The sequence below is a fragment of the Mastacembelus armatus genome, chromosome 5 (assembly GCF_900324485.2).
Source record: "Mastacembelus armatus chromosome 5, fMasArm1.2, whole genome shotgun sequence".
NCBI lineage: Eukaryota > Metazoa > Chordata > Actinopteri > Synbranchiformes > Mastacembelidae > Mastacembelus > Mastacembelus armatus.
Window position 1 is genome coordinate 26113004 of NC_046637.1, and position 22078 is coordinate 26135081.

General features: G+C 38.2%; 2 protein-coding genes across 5 annotated transcripts; both read left to right on the top strand.

Moving 5' to 3' along the window:
• Positions 1 to 24: 24 nt before the first annotated feature.
• On the top strand, positions 25 to 13371 carry ankrd52b (ankyrin repeat domain 52b). 4 transcript variants are annotated; one of them, XM_026307166.1, is made up of 28 exons: positions 25 to 79; positions 1763 to 1846; positions 2074 to 2152; positions 2315 to 2385; positions 2494 to 2694; positions 3057 to 3144; positions 3372 to 3514; positions 4082 to 4294; positions 4452 to 4530; positions 4688 to 4802; positions 5030 to 5112; positions 5227 to 5320; positions 5821 to 5889; positions 5978 to 6118; positions 6249 to 6305; positions 6921 to 7032; positions 7099 to 7170; positions 7303 to 7504; positions 7607 to 7694; positions 7836 to 7953; positions 8107 to 8326; positions 8567 to 8654; positions 8742 to 8825; positions 9578 to 9723; positions 10171 to 10253; positions 10598 to 10680; positions 11051 to 11142; positions 11253 to 13371. In XM_026307166.1, the coding sequence occupies exons 3-28, from the start codon at positions 2131 to 2133 to the stop codon at positions 11438 to 11440; spliced, it is 2952 nt and encodes a 983-aa protein (XP_026162951.1). In that variant the 5' UTR covers positions 25 to 79; positions 1763 to 1846; positions 2074 to 2130; the 3' UTR covers positions 11441 to 13371. The 4 variants fall into 4 exon arrangements, 2 of the variants coding, with proteins under 2 accessions (XP_026162951.1, XP_026162949.1); XM_026307164.1 differs by lacking the exon at positions 25 to 79 and adding an exon at positions 1153 to 1306; XR_003295704.1 differs by lacking the exons at positions 25 to 79; positions 11051 to 11142; positions 11253 to 13371 and adding an exon at positions 1153 to 1306 and having other exon boundaries at positions 9578 to 9745; positions 10598 to 10651.
• A 1203-nt stretch (positions 13372 to 14574) lies between these two features.
• Positions 14575 to 21979, top strand: npepl1 (aminopeptidase like 1). Its single transcript, XM_026307091.2, has 12 exons — positions 14575 to 14848; positions 16303 to 16488; positions 16733 to 16903; positions 17015 to 17104; positions 17213 to 17294; positions 17628 to 17770; positions 18469 to 18546; positions 18629 to 18729; positions 18924 to 19047; positions 19264 to 19440; positions 19760 to 19870; positions 21039 to 21979. The coding sequence occupies exons 1-12, from the start codon at positions 14699 to 14701 to the stop codon at positions 21195 to 21197; spliced, it is 1572 nt and encodes a 523-aa protein (XP_026162876.1). The 5' UTR covers positions 14575 to 14698; the 3' UTR covers positions 21198 to 21979.
• The last annotated feature ends 99 nt before the right edge of the window (positions 21980 to 22078 follow it).

Sequence of the window (22078 nt, forward strand, 5' to 3'; positions counted from 1 at the left end):
GTCCTTGACATTTTTACTAAACTACAGTCAGAAAACCTAATGTGATCTTTACCCCACTGCATTAATCTGAAACAAGACTGTACGTGCTAAGTATGAGCAATACACAACACACTTTTAATTTTAAACCAGTCTTTCCGAGCCTCTTTGGCGTTGACGCTTTTTTAAATGTACTTTCATTACTTTAAGAATGTTTTAATGGGAATACTACTGTACTTTTACTTATCTTCACTTTTAATTCAGTAATTGTATAGTGTATAGTGATTTTACATAGTTCTGAATATACACTATACACTATATTTTCTGGATACCAAAAGCTAGGTAATGGTAAAATAAGTTGTAGAGTTTAATGTTCCTCAGTGGAAACTGAAAAGGAGAGTTAAAAGGAGAAATACAAATTATATAGTGATGATGACTATTTGATTCGTTTTACAATGGCTTGAGGAAATCAAACTCATGCAACTTCTCTCCAGTCACCTTAAACATGCCTCCCCAAGGTTGTTGAAAGGGTATTCTTTTTGAAATATATGTGCAGCTTTTAAGAGGAGCAGTCCATACAGGTGTTCAAGGATATTAAATAGTACCTCAATCTGTTAAACAGGAATTAAAATCAAGTCATGTAGAACGACCTATTTTAAGAAGTAAAACAGAAAGTTAAAGCATGGTAGCAAATGGCACCTAAAGGAAAATAATAACATTATTATTGTTATTATTAATAATAATATTATTAATATTATTATGAAAATCCAGTTTACAGAGGTTACAGGTGGCATACAACGATGCTCTGCAGATGCTATTAAGGAAACCTAGATGGACTAGTGCAAGTGAAATGTTTGTGACAGCAAGAACAAACACCTTGCAAGCTCTATTAGAAACCTCATGTTTACATTTATCTGTAAGTTAAATGAGTCAGACTAATGTTAGGTTCAGTGCAATATGTTTCCAGTCAAAGTTGTGGAAACACTGGTACTGTAGTCTTCTTAGTAAGTTTATTTGAATATTGGATTGTGAGATTATGTGTCTGTTTTTTATCTTGGTTATTGGACCAGATAAAAAATAAAGTTGAACTAAACTGAATTGAACAAAACTATACAATACCGAAAAATAACAGCTGGTGGCGTGGTTGTAGTTTGTCATTCATGCGAAGAAGAAGAAGAACAGTTGCCTACGTCACAGACCACAACAGCTAGCTAAGCTAAAGCTAGGCTAACTAGCTGTTACAGTGACATGGAGTCAAATTTACAGTGAGTCTCAATGAAGGAGTTTCCAGAGTAACTGGGACATGGAGCTTAGAAATATCCAGGACCAGGTAATTTGGCGAAAAACTCGTTTTTGTATAACACTACTCCACGCCAGTACTGCGAACAGCTGGCTAGTTGTCGAGTAACGTTTGCTAACGTTACACAGCTGGTTTACCGGGTCACACATCTCTTAACGTTACGGTGCAAAAATAGACTTGCTGGAGAGATTTGATGTTTCAGTTTTGTAATGCGCCTATAACCTGTCAATGGGGTAGTTGGAGTCCCTGGTATATAAATGCTATAAAACAAATAAGTTGGATGGTTGACTTTATTTCAGAAAAACTCAGAAATCTAAATCTAAATGTTCTATAAAGGTCATGAACGATTCCCGGAGGTTTCATGAGGTTTGCTGATGAAAGCTGAAATTATTACTGCATCTGTGTATTTTGCTGACAAAACAGATGTAACAAATCGAGTTTAACTGTGGTTGTTCTGAGTCTTTCCTGTTGTGTCACATCTTTCAGTCTCCGTTGGTCCAGGCGATATTCAGCCGAAATGCAGAAGAAGTGACATTTTTGTTGAGCCACAATGAAGATGTCAATTCACTGGTAACATCTCGTCAATCATATATATATTGTATTTAATTTTGGGTCAATTTTTAAGCAGTATTCAGCATTGAGCTGGTACAAATTATTTAATTTACTGGTGGTTTGCTAAGCAAATTTTCTGATCACATTTAAACACAATATTTCAGTTAAATACAATGCTTCATACAGAATTAACTGTAGAGCAAGATACTGCTTCATTTTTATTTATTGATTTCTTTTTCTCCCAGGACCAAGAACAAAGCACACCACTTCATGCTGCTGCTTATTTGGGTGATGTCCACATTATGGACCTACTTATCACTTCAGGTAGAAAACTGTCTAGTATATAAGAAGCCTATTATGTTTGTATATATTTTCTGACTAAGTTTTTACATTAATGTAATGAAGTAATAACACACTTAAGAACATAACGAAAATTCAGAACCAAACAGTAATAAAGCCTGTTTTTGCCTTTGCACTTTGTTGCAGATGCAAATGTCAACGCTAAGGACCAGGGTTTGCTGACGCCATTACATCGAGCAGCTGCCTCCCGAAATGAAGTATGTTCCTATTTTTAAAAAGATGATGAGGAACCTAAAATATTTCTTATTGTTTCTTATGTCCTAGTCACAATCTGATAATGTTTGACTTTTGTGCTTTTTCTTAAGAGGGCTGTGGAGCTGCTACTAAAGCACAGAGCAGAGGTCAACGCACGGGATAAGTTCTGGCATACACCTTTGCACATGGCAGCTGCAAACTGGGCTACAGGCTGTGCTGAAGCTCTGATACCACATGTCTGCAGCCTGGATGTTACAGACAGGTCAGGAAGGACACCACTACATCATGCATCGCACAGTGGCCATGGAAAGGTAAACTCTAAAGCTGATAGTAGTCTTCTGTCTGATATAATTGTTTATTACTTTGTAATTGATAGTCATTTTTAAAATAAACAAGTTTTGAAAGTAAAGATTTGCTTTATGGAAATGAATGACTGTGGGACAGTTTCTGGAAGTTGTTGCATTTTGGACAAAATGCATTTGTTTTAGAATGCCTGTATATTAATCAAGCTTCACATTCGGTGTAACCAAAAAAATAACAAAAGCCAAATCAAAATAAATGTTCCAGTAGGTTTGTTAAACTGTTGTCAAAACAAAACAATGTTATCCACTGGATTATAGTTTTAAATGAATTCATAGACACACTGGTTATCTCAAGTATTATGTTACTGCAGATGGTGAACTTGCTCCTGAACAAAGGTGCCAATGCACATGCCAAGGACAAGAAGGAAAAGCAGGCAATCCACTGGGCAGCTTACCTTGGTAAGTGGTCTCCCCTCAGAGATGCAAGTATGTTGTCACATTTTATTCAAAAGGGATCCCCCACATGAATTTAAAGTAGACCAATGTAAACCAAGTTTTTCATAAAACACTATACCGTGCACTAACTGTGCTTCAATGTGCAGCCCATAAGCTAATGAGTGAATGTGGTGTGCTGTGATGTGCGTGGTACACAGATCATTGTAGTAAAAGTTAAGTTCTTCATACAGGGCATTTGGAGATTGTGAAGCTGCTCGTGTGTCATAGTGCAGATGTGATGTGTAAGGACAAATGTGGTTACACTCCAATCCATGCTGCATCCGCCACTGGACAGTTAGATGTGGTCAAGTATCTGTTGAGCCTGGGAGTGGAGGTAAGGTGGTTGGTCACATCACTATAAAATTACTTAAATAATTTTTCATAGCACAGAAATATTCTAGCTACCAATTGTTTAATTTACTCTGCATTTTGTTCATGAAAATATTTTTATGGGCATTATTTTGATGGATAATGTTTGTAGTGTATTTGTAAGAATATGCCTTTGCTTTACAGTCAGAAGTAAGATATGTGGAAGGATCCTGTTCAGTTATACTACCCAAAACAAAGCTGTCTTTAGTTACATATGGTTTGAAGTAACACTTAGGCATCCATAATGTAATGTCCTATGTACACGTACTTTATAGCCACTTCATAAGCTTCCAGATGCCTTTGGAGGGTAATTATGCACATGGAGAACCTTTTTCTCTCTTTGAAGAACAAAATTTAAACCAGACTCCTTTTTGATTTTTCTTTAAGATGCCTCTAGGTATTATCAGCAAAGTCAGCTGTCCACTGACATCACCCGGTGTTTTTATGAAGCTGAATAGGGCATTAGTGCTGTGAGATCACCAGATATGTTTAATTTCACGCTCATCAAGTGTTTTTCTTCTCTGACTCTCAGACTGATGAACCCAACGTTTTTGGAAACACTGCACTCCACATGGCCTGTCACACAGGGCAGGACACGGTGGCCAACGAGCTGGTGAACTGCGGCGCAAACATCAATCAGCCCAACTACCATGGAAACACACCACTGCATCTGGCTGCCGCTTCCTCCAGTGGGGTGCTGTGTCTCGAGCTGCTAATTAACAACGGAGCTGATGTCAACATGCAGGTAGAGCTGGGAGCTGAGTGGATTTGAAAAGAAGAAACTGAAGATTAAACGATTGTGTCATTGGATCACTGTCGTTTGTTAGTGGGATAAATGTAGAATTTATGATCAGCAATGTGGCCATTCTTTTAAATTAAAGATGTCTTTTAAATTTTTTCAGAATAAAGAAGGACAGAGCCCTTTGCATTTGGCTACTATGCACGGACGCTTCACAGGCTCCCAGATTCTCATCCAAAATGGTAACCAAAGTTGCAAAAAATATTTACACATCTTCCTGTTGTAACACATAACTTATTTTGAAATATGGAAATTCTCCTCTCAAAGGCTTAAAAGGTCAGATCTTGTCCTCATCTGAAATCATATGAACACCATGTTTCTTACTGCCTTTCTCCACAGGCGGCGAGATTGACTGTGTTGATATGCATGGAAACACTCCTCTTCATGTTGCTGCCAGATATGGTCAGGAGCTGCTGATCAGCACTCTGCTGACAAATGGGGCTGACAAGGCCAAGTACGTTTATCCACCTGAGATTGTTTGACAATGGTGTTATTACAGTACATTACTGGAGTTATTACAGTATTGTTATTACTTGGTTATTACAGGTGATCCGCAAATGGCAAGCCTAATATTACAGTGATATTAATACACCTACACATGCAAGCCAAAAAAACTTTGTAGAAAAAAGTTTAAAACTATTAAGAAAAATCTGTTTGACTTTACACTATTCCCTGATGTAGACAGGGGATTCATGGGATGCTCCCACTACATTTGGCAGCCCTGTATGGATTTCCAGATTGTTGTCGAAAGCTACTGTTTAATGGTGAGAATCTATTTGAGTTATAAAGCTCTGCTCTGATTTATTCTCTTCCTTGTTGTATTTATTTATTGAGACCAGTCAATGTTTCCTCTTAACAGTGTTACTGTTGTCTTTCAGGCCAGTTTTACAACATTATGTCGTCAGTTGGGTTCGATATCAACATCACAGACGACCATGGGAGGACCTGCCTGCACGCAGCTGCTTCTGGAGGGTAAGTGAATGAACAGGCACAGTTATATTTATAACTTTTTAAAGGCTACATGATTGAAAGGTCTATATGCATTTGTTTATTTTGGATTTTCAGGTCTAAATACTGTCAATAAGTCTTTGGATTTTTATATATTTTTATCTTTCACCATAATTGTTATTGATTTTGAATCATTGTAAATCATTGTATAGTTTAAAGTTTTACTTAACTGCTGTTGTACTACTTGTCATTTTGTCATTTCTAAAGTTATTGCTTATTTTGGACAACTGATGAAACAGTTAATGTAATTTAACACTGAATGGGAAAACATCAATGATAGACACACTATTGTTTTTTATCATAAAAAATGAAAGTATTATATATTATATTCACCAGCAGTGTTACTTGAAGTCTGTCATATAGGTAAACACTGCTGATATTATTCTAACAATGTGTATTTGTTTCCCTAGTCAGGGGCATTTAGCAACTTTACCTCTTACTGTTCCTTCTGTTTTTTTTGGCAGAAATGTTGATTGTCTCAACTTGCTGTTAAACAGTGGTGCTGACCTGCATGTAAAGGATAATTTGGGAAGGTAAGCAGCACTGAATAGCTGGGGCTAAGAGGTGAATTTTGCTTGTGTGTCTCCTGATGTGACAGATGTCCTCTGTTGCACCTCACAGGTCTCCTTTGCACTATGCTGCAGCCAAAGGGAACAGACAATGTACAATCTCCCTGGTGAAAGCTGGAGCTGAAATCAGTGATTTGGATCTGACAGGCTGCAGTCCTTTGCACTATGCTGCTGCTTCAGACACCTTCTTTGGGTGAGAGGGCACTCAAATTTAAGCTTTTTACTAACATCACTTGGAAATAACAGAGGGCATTCTGTAGAGGGTTTTTTTTCACAGTCTTACCTTCATTCAGTTTTAAAAGTGTCAGTCTTTCTTTCCACAGAGGAGTCACAGACTCTGAGCTTGACTACAGTGTAGAGAAGGAACAAGAGGCTTCTATGTGAGTCAAGTATTGCAATATTAAATCTATTGTCAAACATAAACTGGATGAGCATTTATCTTAATGCAGTAGATGCGGTCTATGTACAGAATACATAAGCTTGTCTTTCTGCATGCAAAAGAAGATCTCTAGAAATCATTTTAAGAACTGAATGGTGTAAAAGCACATTTTAAGGACATTATCACAGTTTATCGCTTCTAGTGTTATGGTACAATGTGAAAATCTTTTTCAATGGTGTGCTAGTGTGAAACTTTGATTTTGGAAAATATTTTCAAAGTAGTAATTAATAAAATCAGAGATTACAAAAGTCAAAATTGCAGGTAGTACTGTGCTACTGTGCTACTGTCAGATGCAAAAGTGAAATTTGTTAGATTTGAAAAAAGATCGATATGAAATTTTTTTTTCTTTGATAATCTCGATATTTAAAATCAAATACAAAATATATAAACACAACCACAACATACAGTAACAACACATTTAAAGGAAACATTTTGTTGTGTCAAATTAAGCTTTACAATAAAAAATATAAATATATAATAAGTTCTTTCATTTATTCTCGTGGTTAGAGAATAAAACCCAGGCAGGATTCCTAATGCTCTTGGACTCTGTGTTCAGGTGTTTGGACTATTTGCTTGACAACGGGGCGAACCCAACTCTGAAGAACTGTAAGGGCTTCAGCGCTGTGCACTATGCAGCAGCTTATGGGAACAAACAGCACCTGGAACTGGTCAGTGATATCTTTGGATTTAAATGTTTGGTCAGCGATTGGATACTAAACTTCTGACTCTTGCAGCTCCTGGAGATTTCGTTTAACTGTTTGGAAGAAGTTGAAAGTAATATCCCAGTCAGTCCTTTGCACTTAGCTGTGAGTAGTACAAACACCACTCAAAGACCACTCTTCTTTTGACATCTGATGTACATAAACACACTTGGAAAATGTACACACGTGCTGTACATGGCTTTCACTATGTGGTTCATATGTTTTCCACCACATTAGGCATACTATGGCCACTGTGAGGCCCTGCGTTTGCTCTGTGAGACATTAGTGAGTCTGGATGTGCGTGACATTCAAGGCCGAACCGCCCTCCACCTGGCTGCACAGAGAGGTTTTGTCTCCTGTGTGGAGGTGCTGTTGAAACATCAAGCCTCCTGCACACTGAAAGAGCACAGGCGCAAGTGGACAGCTCTCCATGCTGCAGGTGTGTGTGTGTATTGTAATCTTGTTTTTACTAATATTGTAAAATTAATATTTGTGTGTGTTTTCATCTTACTCTTTTTTTTTTTTTTTTTCCCCTGTGCAGCTGCTGAGGGCCAGGTGGACTGTTTGCTTCTCCTGGTCAACAGGGAACAAAGTGCCAACATCATTGACAGTCCTGACATACAAGGACAGTGAGTCACTTAATATTTATTGAGTTGGACATCCTTAGGTTTTAGAAGGATGGCAGTCAAGCTGATATATTAACCCAGGACCATTTTGCCATGATCAGACTAACTTCACAGCAGTAAATTGAGTCTGTTTGTCAACTGTAGGACGGCTCTAATGCTGGCAGCTCTGGGACGTCACACAGACTGTGTCCACATCCTTTTGGAAAAAGGAGCAAAGGCTGATGCTGCAGATAAAAAGGGCTTTACTGCATTACACAGAGCTGTAAGTATATTTGCTGTGCCTGTGCCCGGGCGTGTCCCTCCACTTTATAGTTATATAAATATGGAAATGTTTTTTCCATGTGGCCTGTGGCCTGTGATGTCACTGATGTTTTTCTTCAGCTACTACAGCTCATATTCTGTCTACTCTCTTTAGGCCATGCTGGGCAGTGAGGACTGTGTATCTGCTCTGTTGGAACATGGAGCATCTGCATTGTGTAGAGACACTCAGGGAAGGACCCCGCTGCACTTTGCAGCCTCCTGTGGCCACACAGAGCTGCTACGCATTTTGCTAAAGGCTGCTCTGAAAGCTGACCCTCTGGACTCCATGTTGGACCACAGAGGCTACACACCCATCCACTGGGCTGCCTACCATGGTGAGACAGGGCAAAAATTTACTTAATACACCATATATCATAAAGAGTGGTTCAGTGTTTAACAAACTAAATATGGACATGAATACAAACAAAATTTCCACGTGAGAAAAACTTGATAAATGGACATTTTTTAGAGCAGTAAAGTCTCTGTGTAAACCTATTGCTGAACATGTCCATGGTGGGATACATTACTACCTTAATTTTACCAAGATTTTTTGTGTTTGTTTTTGTCTTCTACAGGGCATGTAGGATGTTTACATATTTTACTTGAAAATAAACATTTCTGCAACCAGGAAGGAAATCTGTTCACCCCGTTGCACTGTGCTCTGTAAGTGCCATAACTAACGTAAATTCCCATATATAGTTAGTTTTTTTTTTTTAGACATTGAAAAAAATACTGCTATTTTCTCTGCAGAGTTAATGGACATGATGTAGTTGCTGGACTTCTGGTGAAGACTGTTGGCTGTCGAATGGTAATCGTCAGTGATGCCAAAGGAAGGTGGGTTTTGCTCTGAGCCGAGTTGTGATTTTTGTCTCGGATCCTTTTCATTCATCTCTCCGGGCAAAAATACTCCAATTAACAGCATGAATTAACACTCTCTGCACGACATCTATTGCTGTGGACATCCCATAAATCTTCTTTGACTGTATTTTTTCCAGCTCCACTGCATCAGTGTAATGTGATTTAGAGGCTGCATCTGTCACTTCATTTCCTTGTAGAAAACTGGCTGTGTAGTGTAATAATATCCACTGCAGGAAGACAGTAAAGAAGTCAAAGGGATTTCTTGTGTCAAGGCAAGCATGTCACTAACATTTCACCTATTAAAGTCAGATTGTGTTCAGATGAGATCACTGTAGTTCTTTGAGTGGCGCAAACACGGCCTGGCATACTGCTTGTTTGTAGGTGGCATGAGCTCAAACAGGCTCTTACTGTTTTTGGCAACATTAGTCCACAGATGTAAATTTAGAAGTTGTGTAAGGTGACAGAATTGTTACAAAGCCAACAAAATTGGTAGGTTTAAATAAATAAGTAAATATATTGCATACATTTAAAGCTAAGTCATATATATCTTTAAGTTCTATATACATTGTACACAAGTTTTCTTTTGTACAATTTCAAAATTCAATATTGGTGGTTTTGATATAATACAAATTCTATATGATAAGATGCAAAAACAAATAATGTTATTTAAAGCTGTCTTTATTTTTAAATTGTCTGTTCCTCCTCTATTTTATTTTCTGTAAGTGCAGGACCCCGCTGCACGCAGCTGCTTATTCAGGAAATGTTGCTGGGCTCCAGCTGCTCCTGGCCCAGGGAGCAGAGGTCAATGCTGTGGATCACTGTGGGTGCTCTGCTCTGATGGTTGCTGCTGACTGTGGACAGACCACGGCTGTTGGTACGTGATTAAAATGCCTGAGGTCAGTCTACTAGAATGTACAAGTTAGCTAAGTAATCCTGAGATCTTAAAACATATAAAGACAACTATCAGGTCAAGAAAAACACAACTATGTGACATTTCTGAAAGTGATCCTTACACTCCTCTTTCATCCATCCTCCCCATGTTTACGCCTGACTGTGTTCCTGTCATATTTGACAACTTTAATTTTGTTGTGACAATTACTTCTTCTCAAGTGCCAAATCATACATGGTGATTTAACAGACACTGGGATAACTCTTACTTATTTTCGCACGTGTACTATGGTTCAGACCCTCACAGTCCTCACTAATGTTTATTATTAGTAATACACTATATAAATCTTTTCCCTGTTGCGCATGAAAACGCCAGGTAAAAACACAGATACCTGTGATGGTTGTGAAAGGTGTCTTGTGTTCTGCATTTCAGAGTTCTTGCTGCACAAAGCAAAGCCTGACCTGACCCTGGTGGATGTCAGTAATAACACAGCCCTGCACTTAGCCTGCAGCAAGGTCACACACACAGAAACCTGCATGTACTTTATGCACTTTTGCATGTGTTTAGAAACAGATGTTTCAACTGTCAGATATGATGATAACCTAACCTAAATGTGATAAGATCAGGCAATCAGTCTTGTTTTCAAAATGAATATTGTTATTTTACTCATATCATAAAATTTGTCATATTGGTTAATTAAATTCTGCAGTGGGCCATAACAGGAAAAATGTAATGATATGGTGCTGTAACAAAGTAATTACAATTTAAAGGAAAGATTTGATTATTTTTTTATTACATTTTGAAGGATTTTTATATTTTAAGCATTTTGTCCTTTATTTAAAATGGTTTTATTCTGCAGGGTCATGAGATGTGTGCCCTATTGATCCTGGGAGAGATCAGCGACTCTTCTCTCATAAATGCAACAAACAGTGCTCTCCAAATGTGAGTTGTATTCGAGCACTGACCACTATACATGCATGCTGAACCAGCATGAATTATGAAATACTTCAGTACTGTTCATTAAAGAAGATATTTCAGTGACATCTAGTGTGTATGTTGGTGAATTACCCAAAGTTAATATGACAGAAATATGATGCAATCCATTTAGACTAAAGAGGTCAAGTTACTATGAAATATTCCATTCAAATGTGACCTGTAAAAACAATAGGTTTGACAGGGATTTTGCAAATAAAGTCAGAACATTATGACAAAAAGCTAATAATGTGTAGAGAGTAGCATCATAAGATTTTATGATTATGTAATTTTTGAAATATGTAAAATTGACTCACACTCATTTTTCATTTTCTTGAAGGCCCCTTCACATTGCAGCAAGGAAAGGCCTGGCAACTGTAGTGCAGGTGTTACTGAGCAGAGGTGCAGCAGTCATGGCTGTAGATCAAGAAGGTAAGCAGGAATATTTATGTGTATGTTGCAGTTTTAATGTAGCTGCTTTTTTGTCAAAAAATGTAATGTAAGAACAGATAAGGATATGTCTGCCTGGTAACCCTCGGCAGGCCACACACCAGCTCTGGCCTGTGCCCCGAACAAAAACGTGGCAGACTGCCTGGCCCTGATCCTCTCCACTATGAAGCCTTTTTCTCCCAGAGAGGCTGCCAGTGGTCCGGCCTCTCACTTCAACCCCATCCTAAAAAACTGCATTGCTTCCACGTGCGGGTCCAGTGGAAATCTGTGTCACGCCTGAGTTAAGGACCACTCTAGCGCTATTGGTCTGCACGGCCTTTGTTTGTCTCAAAGGTTCCATGCAAATATCACACATGCATATATGCATATCTCCATGAACAAGCGTGGTCAAGCTTCTTTTTGCATGTGTCATGACATTTATACATGTCATATGCAGTTGCTCATGCACTAGTAGCATCAATTGCTTCTCTAGAATCTAGTCTTACACATAACTAACTTTAGCTGACCTCTTGCATTATCCACTTACAAGAACTTATTTTAGTACATATGTTAATTTAATGAAGTACTAACCATTAGATGAATCGAAGTTGTAACATGAGCACACTGCACAAGTGTCTCCACTTGAACACTGTCCACTGTCAGTATTTGCTAAATATCATGGCTCTCTTGAATCACCAAAGCCTGAAATCTTCAGAAATTTTTCCTCTGCTGCTACAAATGCAAGAATACTCAGATGACTGTGTTTGATTTATGTATGTGTGTGTGCGTCAGCAAAATAATGCTTCTAAATTTACCTACTTTAAAATATCTGACAGGTGCTGTATACGTTTTATGCAATTAATAACACTATTTTCTTATCCTGTCCAGACTACACTCATACAAATAGCCTTTCACTGTAATATTATCATGATTTACATTTAGGTTTAGTACAAATAACTGTCACAAGCATGTGTAGAGCTTTAATATAGATATAGTTTATTGTATCTAGTGTTTATATACAGTAGTTCTTAAAGTTTTAAACTTTTAATATCTTGAAAATCCCCAGTTATGGAGAATTAACCTCAGGTCAGTGTGTACTGTACTGCACTGTAGGTGCAATTAAAAGCACATTTTGAGCTACATTATATTACAAGTATGAAATATAACAGAATTATTATTCATTTAGATGAGCCAGAGTATAAAGTAAATAAATAAAAGGTCAACCGAATAAATATTTGTGTACATAAGAACAGACAATTGATCTTTCAGATTTTGAGCTTCAAGCTCAAACATGACGTTTCATGAGGTCTATAAATAAAAATTAGAATTGATTAGGATGAATTATTTTTTTAAATTAATGGCGGAGATAGTATGTTCTAAAACACCAAGGTGATGTCTTCAATTTTCATTTTTTTGATAAGCACTTGGAAATTCGATTGGAAATTCAATCTATTTAATTTACACTGATGTGAGATCCATTACAGCAGCATGTCCATCACGTTTGAGAAATAGAAACCAACCAGTATTATTTTACAATAATGAATTATCAAAATCAATTAACTTTGGTGAAACACTAGAAATTCAAATCAGTTTTTCTGCATGTTTTCTCTTTCCTTATACAGTTGTCAAGTATTTGACATTCACTAAATCTGCTCCTAATAAATATGTCACATAATGAAGATAATTTATATAGGAAAAATTGGGAGAGATCTTTTTTCCATAAGTTTCAGTTGTTAAATAAATTGGTCCAAAGATGCCAGTCCATCTCTTTTTGAAGATCAAGGTTTTTTTCTAAATGGTGCATTGTTTACCTCAGCCTTAGATATATTCCCCTTTTCCTAATTGTATTTTTCCCTACTAATACCTGCTGTTTTATCCTAAAATGGCTTTGAACTATTTGCACTCTGACATAAAAGTTTACATTTCACAGTGGGGTATAGTTCTTAGACTTATGCAAATATTTTATAAAATTTTAATTGCATTTTGTGAGCATCTCATTCTGTGTATCATTTAGATTAAATTAGTAGGGGAAAGGGTGGTTTGACATTTCTAAGCACAAATTGCAGTGAAACGTTTGCCTTCAGAAGTTGTTCTGTTACAGCTTTTCATGTGAAGTGTGTGCTTCCATAAATCTGACTGAGATTTCAAAGTATAGCAGCTTGAATGCTCTGTGTGGTTTAGTTGTGGACACCACTGATAGGAGCAACAATAAATAAATCACTACCATCTGAACGGTTGTGGCGTGTTAATTTCTTTTCATTTTGCATTTGTCTTATTGCGAGTCACATATTTCAGCTGCAAAAAAATCCTCTCATGGGCCATTTTGTCTTGTGATCAGACCTAAGTAACACCCTTATGGATACCTGGAGTGTATTGAATCTTCATGCTTAATTTCACACCAATGTTACACCAACTGGTGACCTGTCGTCTTCCCAAAGAGAGCAGGGATCGGCTACAGAAGATCCCTGTGACCCTGGTTAGGAATAAGTGGGTATGGATAAGGGGATGGATGGATATGCCAAAGGGCCACAAATGTTAATCAGGTGGACCAGTGGTGAATCTGGAAGGCCCCCAAATGCACTCTGGCAATCCTAAGACCCAGTGAAGTGTCCTACACTACCCAAGAGAGAGTTTTCTTTCATAATAATAAAAAAATATCCTACTTTTGGTTTCAAGTTATATCTTCTTTCCATATAGGTTGAATAAATAGATCATTAAATAGTTCAAGAGGTAATTTTTATAGCTAGATGTAGTTGTTATTCTCTTTAGCTGACTGTAGTTGACAGTGTTGTCAATGAAATGCTAAATAGTTTGGTGGAAGGACTAAAAAAACAAGTAATTCTGACTCAACAGAATTCTTTTTTTTTGAAGTTCTGATCATTAATTAACAAAAATTTAAACCCAAGGCCTGTTATTACTTTCTAAAAACAGAACAAAAGATCCACATTAATAATTTCTTACGAGTAGACAGAATTAAGATCTGCCCAGAAAACCTGTTTACCTTGGCTACACCATATTTATTTTATTTCTATTTATTGCAATTAATTTTACACCTAAGGTGTGTTACGTAGTCATACACGGATAGGTCAGACATTACTTTGATATACAAAAACTAATTGCAAAGAATTTTGTATATAAAAACGAACTACAAAATAAAAACTTTTAGTGCAAGCTGAATAAATACTTGTAAAATACGTGTAAAACATCTGTAAAGATGCCACATCTACAGCTCCCACTGTTTCCAAGCTGGTGCCTGTGTAAAACTGTTTTGCACACATGTACTTACGTATTTCACACCATCTTTTATTTGTGTAGCAGTTGGTCGTTATGCTTTTTTTGTTTGTTTGTTTTTTTTATCCTAAAAATAGCTTTAAACTGCATTGTGATCTATTCATAAACGCATCTTATCAGTAGTTTAGTAGTAGTGCAGCTTTTTTGTCCCCTACCGGCTGCCATCGCTACTCCGGGCTGCACCGGTTGCACCGGCTGCACCGGCTTAATCAGCGGTCCGGTCACCGTCACCGTTACCAGCTAGCTCTCGCTTTGGCAAGTCACACAAATGGCGAACGTGGTGCTGGAGTTTAAGGCTTCTGCCGGCGACTCTGAGCCACAGAATCGCCCCGTCCTGCTCCTCGGACAGCAAGCTAACCTGCAGCAAATCAGCTGGAGCCAGGTTAAAGGGAAGCTGCAGCCCGCGGTTAGCAAAGAGGTGAGAGCTGCTGTTAGCTTCGTGCTAACCGGTGTTAGCTTCGTAATAACTGCTGTTAGCTTCGTAATAACTGCTGTTAGCTTCGTAATAACTGCTGTTAGCTTCGCAATAACTGCTGTTACCTTCATAATAGCTGTTGTTAGATTCATGCTAACTGAGCTAGCTATACTGACGGAGCTGGTTAGCGAAAACACTGAAACGCTAACGGCACGAAATGCTAAGTGTAATTATATCTCATTAGCTTTAATGTAATGTAATGTAATGTAATGTAATGGCATTAAGGAGACTTGGCAGCAGAGCATTTGTTTTCACTGTTCAAACCGACAGTTAATTAAACAAAACACGTCTTTGTATTACCTAAGACTAAGACTCTGGCTCCCTGTTTGTTTTAGGACTTGCCTACAAAAGCTTTACATATATGAGCTGTTACAGTCATATTAACCTTCACAAAATACTGTTTGTACCATCACAATTTTTATTGGATTGCTTTCTCTGATTTTTATTTGAGCGTTTTATTGGTCTTAATTTTGTGTTGCCTACTTTTAATATTATATTTATTGGTATATATTTTTTTCTTCTTACTGTTTTTATTCTCTTACTTTTTTCTTTGCTTATTATTATTAGTATTATTAGTTTATTACACGTCCGAGAATAATCTCTTATTTTTTACAACTGGATGATCAGTGAGGTTAAATTCTGTTTTTTATTTATTTATTTATATATATATATAAATTCACTGTTGTTAATTTCCCTGAGAAGGTAGCATTGTATGGTCATGAAAATAACATAAAGTTTCAAACTGACTGAAACCCAGTTTATGTAGGTAAATCAATGTGGTTCCTATGAGTATGTTTAGATCACTGTCAGGTGCCTTGGTCAGACCCGAGCTGTACTCTGCTCTGATGGTGATGGTGATGGTGTTAGCTGTAACTAATGTGGTGTAGTCTGCTGTGTAAAGTCCTCAGAGGTGGTTGTGCAACTGTGACAGCCAGGTGATAAAGAAAAGCTTGACAAAGTGAGTTTATGAGGTCAAGGAAAGGTTTCCAGTCATTCAGAAGACCTTTGAAAATGATTACCCAATGTGACTGTTACTCAAGTGCTTACAGTGCAGTCATTTTTTCCTGGATGGCAAAGTGGTGCTTATGTTGTCTAGAAACTTGGGTAACATTAAGAAGCTTCTGATTCTTATCATATCACATTGTCCACTCACATTGGCTTATTTAGCATACATAACATTTAATGAAGTAACTAAAGGTTAGTCTCTTCCCTTCTTACATCAAATTCTTACTCTCCAAGAAGTTGAGAATTAATTTTAGAGATGAAGCATTGATTAAAATTAATGCCTGTGCACAGGATATTTGTTGTTTTTGTTGAGAACAACAAACTATGCGACGTCAAGTGGTGATGTCTTTTTGGTGGGTCTAGCATGTCAGTTTTCTCTCATGTTTTCACAGGTTTGGCAGGCGGCTCTTAGTTCTTTGAATCCAAACCCTACGGACAGCTGCCCTCTGTACCTCAACCATGCCACTGTGGCTGCCCTTCCTTCACGGGTCAGCAGGCACAACAGCCCATCTTCAGCCCACTTTGTGTCTCGCCTGGTCCGTTCCTGCCTGCCTGGAGGAAACAACCGCTGCATTGTGGTCAGTTTTCTCATTAGAGATCTATTTGTCTTTGCCTTTCATGTAATAATTACATAACTAATTAATCCCCTTGGGGGTTTTTTTCTCCTCTTGGGTTGGAGCGCATGCCTGGCTACAGATCAAATCTAAAAGGGTTACCATCTTTGTATGACCTCCTCTAGGTCACCAGTGGGACTTGAATGTAGGTCATCCAGTGGAAAGACAGATAGTAATATGGTAATGAGAGTGTTTCTTTCCTCTCCAGATGGTGTGTGAACGTTCAGAAGTGTTTGCATCCTCCTGTGCCATGGCCAGGGCCTTCCCCATCTTCTCTCGTCGCTCCACATCCTCACGCAGGACTGAGAAAAAGCATGTGACTGTCGAGTTTGTGATTGTTGGGCAAGACAGCAGCCCTCTGGATGTTGGAGAACTTCAGGTATGGCACTGTTGGTTTTCTTCTTTTTTTTAATTTACATTTAAATTTTACACAGCATTTGAGATTATGTAGGCATGACTTTCCTCCATAGACAGCCTTTTTTTTCTTCAGTGTCTCTCTAACGCTGCTGATGGAGTGCGGCTGGCAGCTCGCATTGTGGACACACCATGCAATGACATGAATACAGATCACTTCTTAGATGTAAGTGAAACTAATTCTCTCCTGGATAATCTGTTGACATTAGTACAGGAACACATTTGTAATAATTTACTTCCAGACCTCTGTCACAGACATGCATTTCTGCTTTAGGAGATCAAGGCTGTGGGAATTGAACTTGGAATCACTCCAGTGATCATTCGTGGAGAAGAACTTAAACAAAGAGGGTTTGGAGGTAGCATATCTGTAGATGTTTTTTATCTCTAATTGGCTTAACTCAATAGATTTACTGTGTATGATCTTTTTATACAATATTTTTTAAATTGCCAATAATCGATTAAAAGAAGGGAGATAGGATTAACAGATAAACCAGCTATGGATTTATGATGTTATTAAAACAATAACTCACAAATGTACAGATTAACAAAACTTAAACATGCTTGCTTTCATCTAGCTGTAATCCTCACCTACTTAAGTTTATATATCTGTCTTCATCTATAAAATGACAAATCCTCACACTGACCTGTGGTAGTTCGGAATAATATTCTGTATGCTTTTACTTTGTCAGGTATCTATGGGGTTGGAAAGGCAGCAGAGCATCCTCCTGCATTAGCAGTGTTGAGCCACAAACCTGACGGTGCAACCCAAAGCATCGCATGGGTGGGCAAGGGCATTGTGTATGACACCGGAGGACTCAGCATCAAGGGAAAGGTACTCCTGCAGGAGCAGCACCACAGTAATCATCTAGTTATGCTTTCGCTTGTTGTATTAAGGATTTTTATTTTAAAAAACTTGACTGTGGCTATATGAGACCAATGTCTTGATTTAGTTTGCAATTTAAGAGAATTTATTGACAGGTGCTCATAGTATTTTTGTTTTTATCTGCCTGGTCATTTGCTGTAATATATAAGAGCATTCTTGAGTGTCCCCAGTGAATTCTGTGGCCATAAATTGATTGTTTTACCACACTTTTTAATTGATGGTAGTATTTACACTGGGTAATTGGACTAGTTGTTGCAGCCCAAACTGTCAAACATCTCCCTTGTTGATTTACAGTACCACAGTATAGCAAACATTTGACAGTGTGTTTTGTGTCCTTGCACTGTACACCCGATTGCTGCCTTGAAAAAAAAAAAAAAAAAAAAAAAAAACCCTAGCAGCTCTCCAGTGGTCTTGGTGATCCTGGAACCTGCACTCTCTGATACTGCTGATCTCTTAGATTAAGCTTTAAGTCTAATCTCTTCACATGTAGGTACATTTGCATGGAGCAGTTTATCTAGTATCAAATTGAGACAAAAAGATAGAGCTTGCATTTTCTGGAGGATTATGGAGATGCAGCATTAGATTGACATCAGAGATCAAAGTACGTCATTGCATGTCTCAACATATACAAATATGTTTTTTTCTAGACCACAATGCCAGGGATGAAGAGAGACTGTGGTGGAGCTGCTGCCATTTTGGGGGCTTTCAAAGCCACTATTAAACAGGTCAGGTGACTTTTTGGATTGCTCCACAGCTGCTGTTATTTATCCTGCTCTGTTTTTTATCACTCTCCTCTGTTTGCTGCAGGGCTTTAAGGATAACCTCCATGCAGTGTTTTGCCTCGCAGAGAACGCAGTGGGACCCATGGCCACGCGACCTGATGATATCCACACTCTCTACTCTGGAAAGTAAGACTTTTTTTCCTGGAATTTGATTTAAGGCGGAGAGTAACAAATTACCTGATCTGATCTGTATGTACTGCTGGTTTTGTCAGTCCTGTTGTATCATTGCACAAAAGTCATTATATAACAAGGTAAACAGGAATGTAGCTGGGCGGTGGTTTACAATTTCCATTTATCGTTCATAACTTTTACTCTTCAAGGACAGTGGAGATCAACAACACTGATGCGGAGGGCAGGTTGGTGCTGGCTGATGGAGTGGTGTATGCCAGCAAAGATCTGTCAGCTGATATTATTCTGGATATGGCCACACTGACAGGGGCACAGGTGTGTGACAGCTGCTCACTTACTCTTGTTAAACCTTTCACAGCTACCACGTACTAGAGGATTTTATTTTCTGTCACAAATAAAAAATAGACCTTATGAATAATTGGATGAAATTTTTCTCTTACCATCACTGAAGAGATCACAACCGACCCTTTCTTTAAATCTTCCGTCAGGTATAGTCTCTGAAACTATAACCTTTTTGTTTTTGTTGTTCAGGGAATCTCCACAGGGAAGTATCATGCAGCCGTGATGACAAACAATGAGCAGTGGGAAGTTGCATGTGTGCGTGCCGGCCGCAACAGCGGAGATCTCGCTCACCCTCTGGTTTACTGCCCCGAGCTGCACTTCAGCGAGTTCACCTCTGCCATGGCTGACATGAAGAACTCTGTGGCAGTAAGTGAATATTACAACAAATACACCAACTCCAGATGCTTAAACATGAGACATGACAACGCATTCAAATCTAAAAACTGTGTACCATTTATTAAATTACTTTTTTAAACTTCACAAAAATTCTCTACTGACACCAGGTGATTTATTTTCTAACATATGTCCAGCTTACTTTAACTGTTTGTTCTTATCTTTGGCATAGTGTGCTTGGTTCATCAAACAGTTGTATATATAATATTTGAGTGAGTCTATGAGGTTCATAATATTTGTTTTAGAGAGTGATAGAACGTCTTTTTGGGCCATCTTTGTTGTCTTTTGAAAGGATCGGGAGAACGCCCAGAGCTCCTGCGCCGGCCTTTTTATTGGTTCCCACTTGGGCTTTGATTGGCCTGGTGTCTGGGTCCATGTTGATATTGCCTCTCCAGTCCATGCTGTGAGTACCTGGGGCTCTGTTAAACCGGTTTTAACCTGGAACAAATTAAATGATAATCATAAGTTAATAGAGTGCAATTTTTGCATGTTTTGTAGTATATTTTGTATGCATATTTTCTGCTGCCTGCAGCAGGCTTGAGGCTAAGCAACCTGAAACAGAGTCAGCAGAAAGTGTGAGGAAGTTGGCAAAAACACTGCTATGAAGCCTAAGATGCCTTGTTGGTCTGACCAAACATCACATTAAACCAGCCTTCAATTGAGTGTATGAGATTTCCTGTGCAAACAGCTAAGGTGAGCAAGGCTGGGAGAACAATAAGAGTAGTGTGAGAGTAGTCAGACATTCATATGTGCACTGACATGCACTATGTCCAGCATAGATTTCCAAACTGCCTCTCCTGTCCATGCTGTGAGTACCTGGGGTTCTGTTAAACCGATTTTACCCTGGAACAAATTAAATGATAATCATAAGCTAATGAAGTACAATTTTTGCATGTTTTGTATTGTATTTTGTATGCATATTTTTCCATGAGTATAGTGCTCTGGAAATTCATTAGGAATTAATGTTGGACCCAACTGAAGAAAAGGTTCTCCCTCTCTCTGTCATGCAAACAGTCCTGTCGTCAGGCCTCGTAAAGGCTAGCTAACCTGATGATTGTTGCTCATGGTGGATATGGTTTTCATGTTGTACAGAAGCTAGCTGTGCTAGGTACTTTTATAGAAACATTTACTTCCTCTTTGGAAAAGCTCTTCTTTGCTTGCATTTTTACTATTCATTACGCAACTCATAACAGCAAGAGTGCACTGCTTTTGAAGGGAGCAAAGCCAGAGATTTCTATGTGCGTCTACACCTGCTCATTAAGTATTCTTTGAGTTTCAGCACTTTACCACTGATCTGCAGGTGTGCCAGCTCTTCATATCACAAAAATGTAAAGAAGGGAAAAAAAACATCTGATGCTTTATCCTGGTCTTGTGATTCAAATCATAAAAAAATAGGGCCCATAATATTTTTTTACTGTACCACAACCCTCATTGGTTTATTATAGATCAGTAAGTTTTAGAACAAACAAGGTTTTATGTTTTAGTCATTTTACCCCTAGAAAAAATGCAAGAACAAGGTCATTTTACATTTTAGCTAGAATCTGACTCTTCTTGTTTTATTTTGTCTGTAGGGTGAGCGTGCCACAGGATTCGGTGTTGCCTTGCTAATGGCCTTGTTTGGTCAGGCATCAGATGACTCCATGCTGAACCAAGTATCTCCTCTGGGTGCAGCCACCAATATGTCTGGAGACCAGATGGAGCGCGACTGCAAAAGACGAAGACTTGTGTAGAAGATAGCGGACGGTTTACTCCCTGTCCCCGACTGCACCGCTGCACCACACACCCACAACTGTTGACGCAAGTGTATTTTAAAGTGTGGTTCGACTTTCTGTGTCTGACTCGATTCGCCTTCACTAATAAAGTTAATAAAGCAGATAATCATCAGTAAAACAGGTGTGTTACACATAATTATCTCCCTTGTCCTCATGACTGGGCACTTCCTGCACTGATCTCCTCTATAGCTCCTCCACTGTTCAGTTGCTCTTAGTGAAAATTATTATTCTAATCTCTGCAAAAGCAGGTGGTTTATATTCAGCATCTAATCATTCAGGCCAATCTTTACTTTTCTGGAGCATTTTTCTTAATGATATTTTACTGTCAATTAGCGTTAAAAGGTTTCTCTTGCTTTGAGACATCCATCTCATCAGCAGGCAGTTTTGTATGTTGATACTTTATGCAAATCAAGGACTATGCCATACGTTTTCTTTGATGTTGTGAAAAATACTGGATCACGATCAGTAAATCAATTTTTTTTTTGATAATCACTGTACTTTGTATTCATCTTGTGAACAGCTGGATTGTGTGATCGCTGGACCAAACTGAAGACTTAGTGCTTACTGCGGTTACAGAATGGTGTGAGATTAGTCATGACGAGCATCACCACATATGCTCTGTCAGCATTAAATATACATACAAGATGTTAAGTCCGAATATTTTACAAATTTCAGCTGAAGTATAATGTTTTGCCACACTTGTGACAATCATGTCCTTGAATAAAGGTGGTGCCATCCAACTTCTGTGTAATTGAAACACTCAGAAATCCAACCAAAACAACTTAAAGTTGACTTTCTAGCGTTTAGATAACTGAGCTAACCTATTCCAGTCTGGTCAA

What these genes read in the sequence shown, in the direction of transcription:
- ankrd52b (XM_026307164.1), top strand. Translation starts at nt 1,280, where the DNA reads ATGGAGCTTAGAAATATCCAGGACCAG. An exon ending in ATGAAGATGTCAATTCACTG is followed by an intron (nt 1,847 to 2,073) that starts GTAACATCTCGT and finishes TTTTTCTCCCAG; the next exon opens with GACCAAGAACAAAGCACACC. An exon ending in CCAGATTCTCATCCAAAATG is followed by an intron (nt 4,531 to 4,687) that starts GTAACCAAAGTT and finishes CTTTCTCCACAG; the next exon opens with GCGGCGAGATTGACTGTGTT.
- npepl1 (XM_026307091.2), top strand. Translation starts at nt 14,699, where the DNA reads ATGGCGAACGTGGTGCTGGAGTTTAAGGCTTCTGCCGGCGACTCTGAG. An exon ending in CACACTCTCTACTCTGGAAA is followed by an intron (nt 18,730 to 18,923) that starts GTAAGACTTTTT and finishes TTACTCTTCAAG; the next exon opens with GACAGTGGAGATCAACAACA. An exon ending in TTGCCTCTCCAGTCCATGCT is followed by an intron (nt 19,871 to 21,038) that starts GTGAGTACCTGG and finishes TTTTGTCTGTAG; the next exon opens with GGTGAGCGTGCCACAGGATT.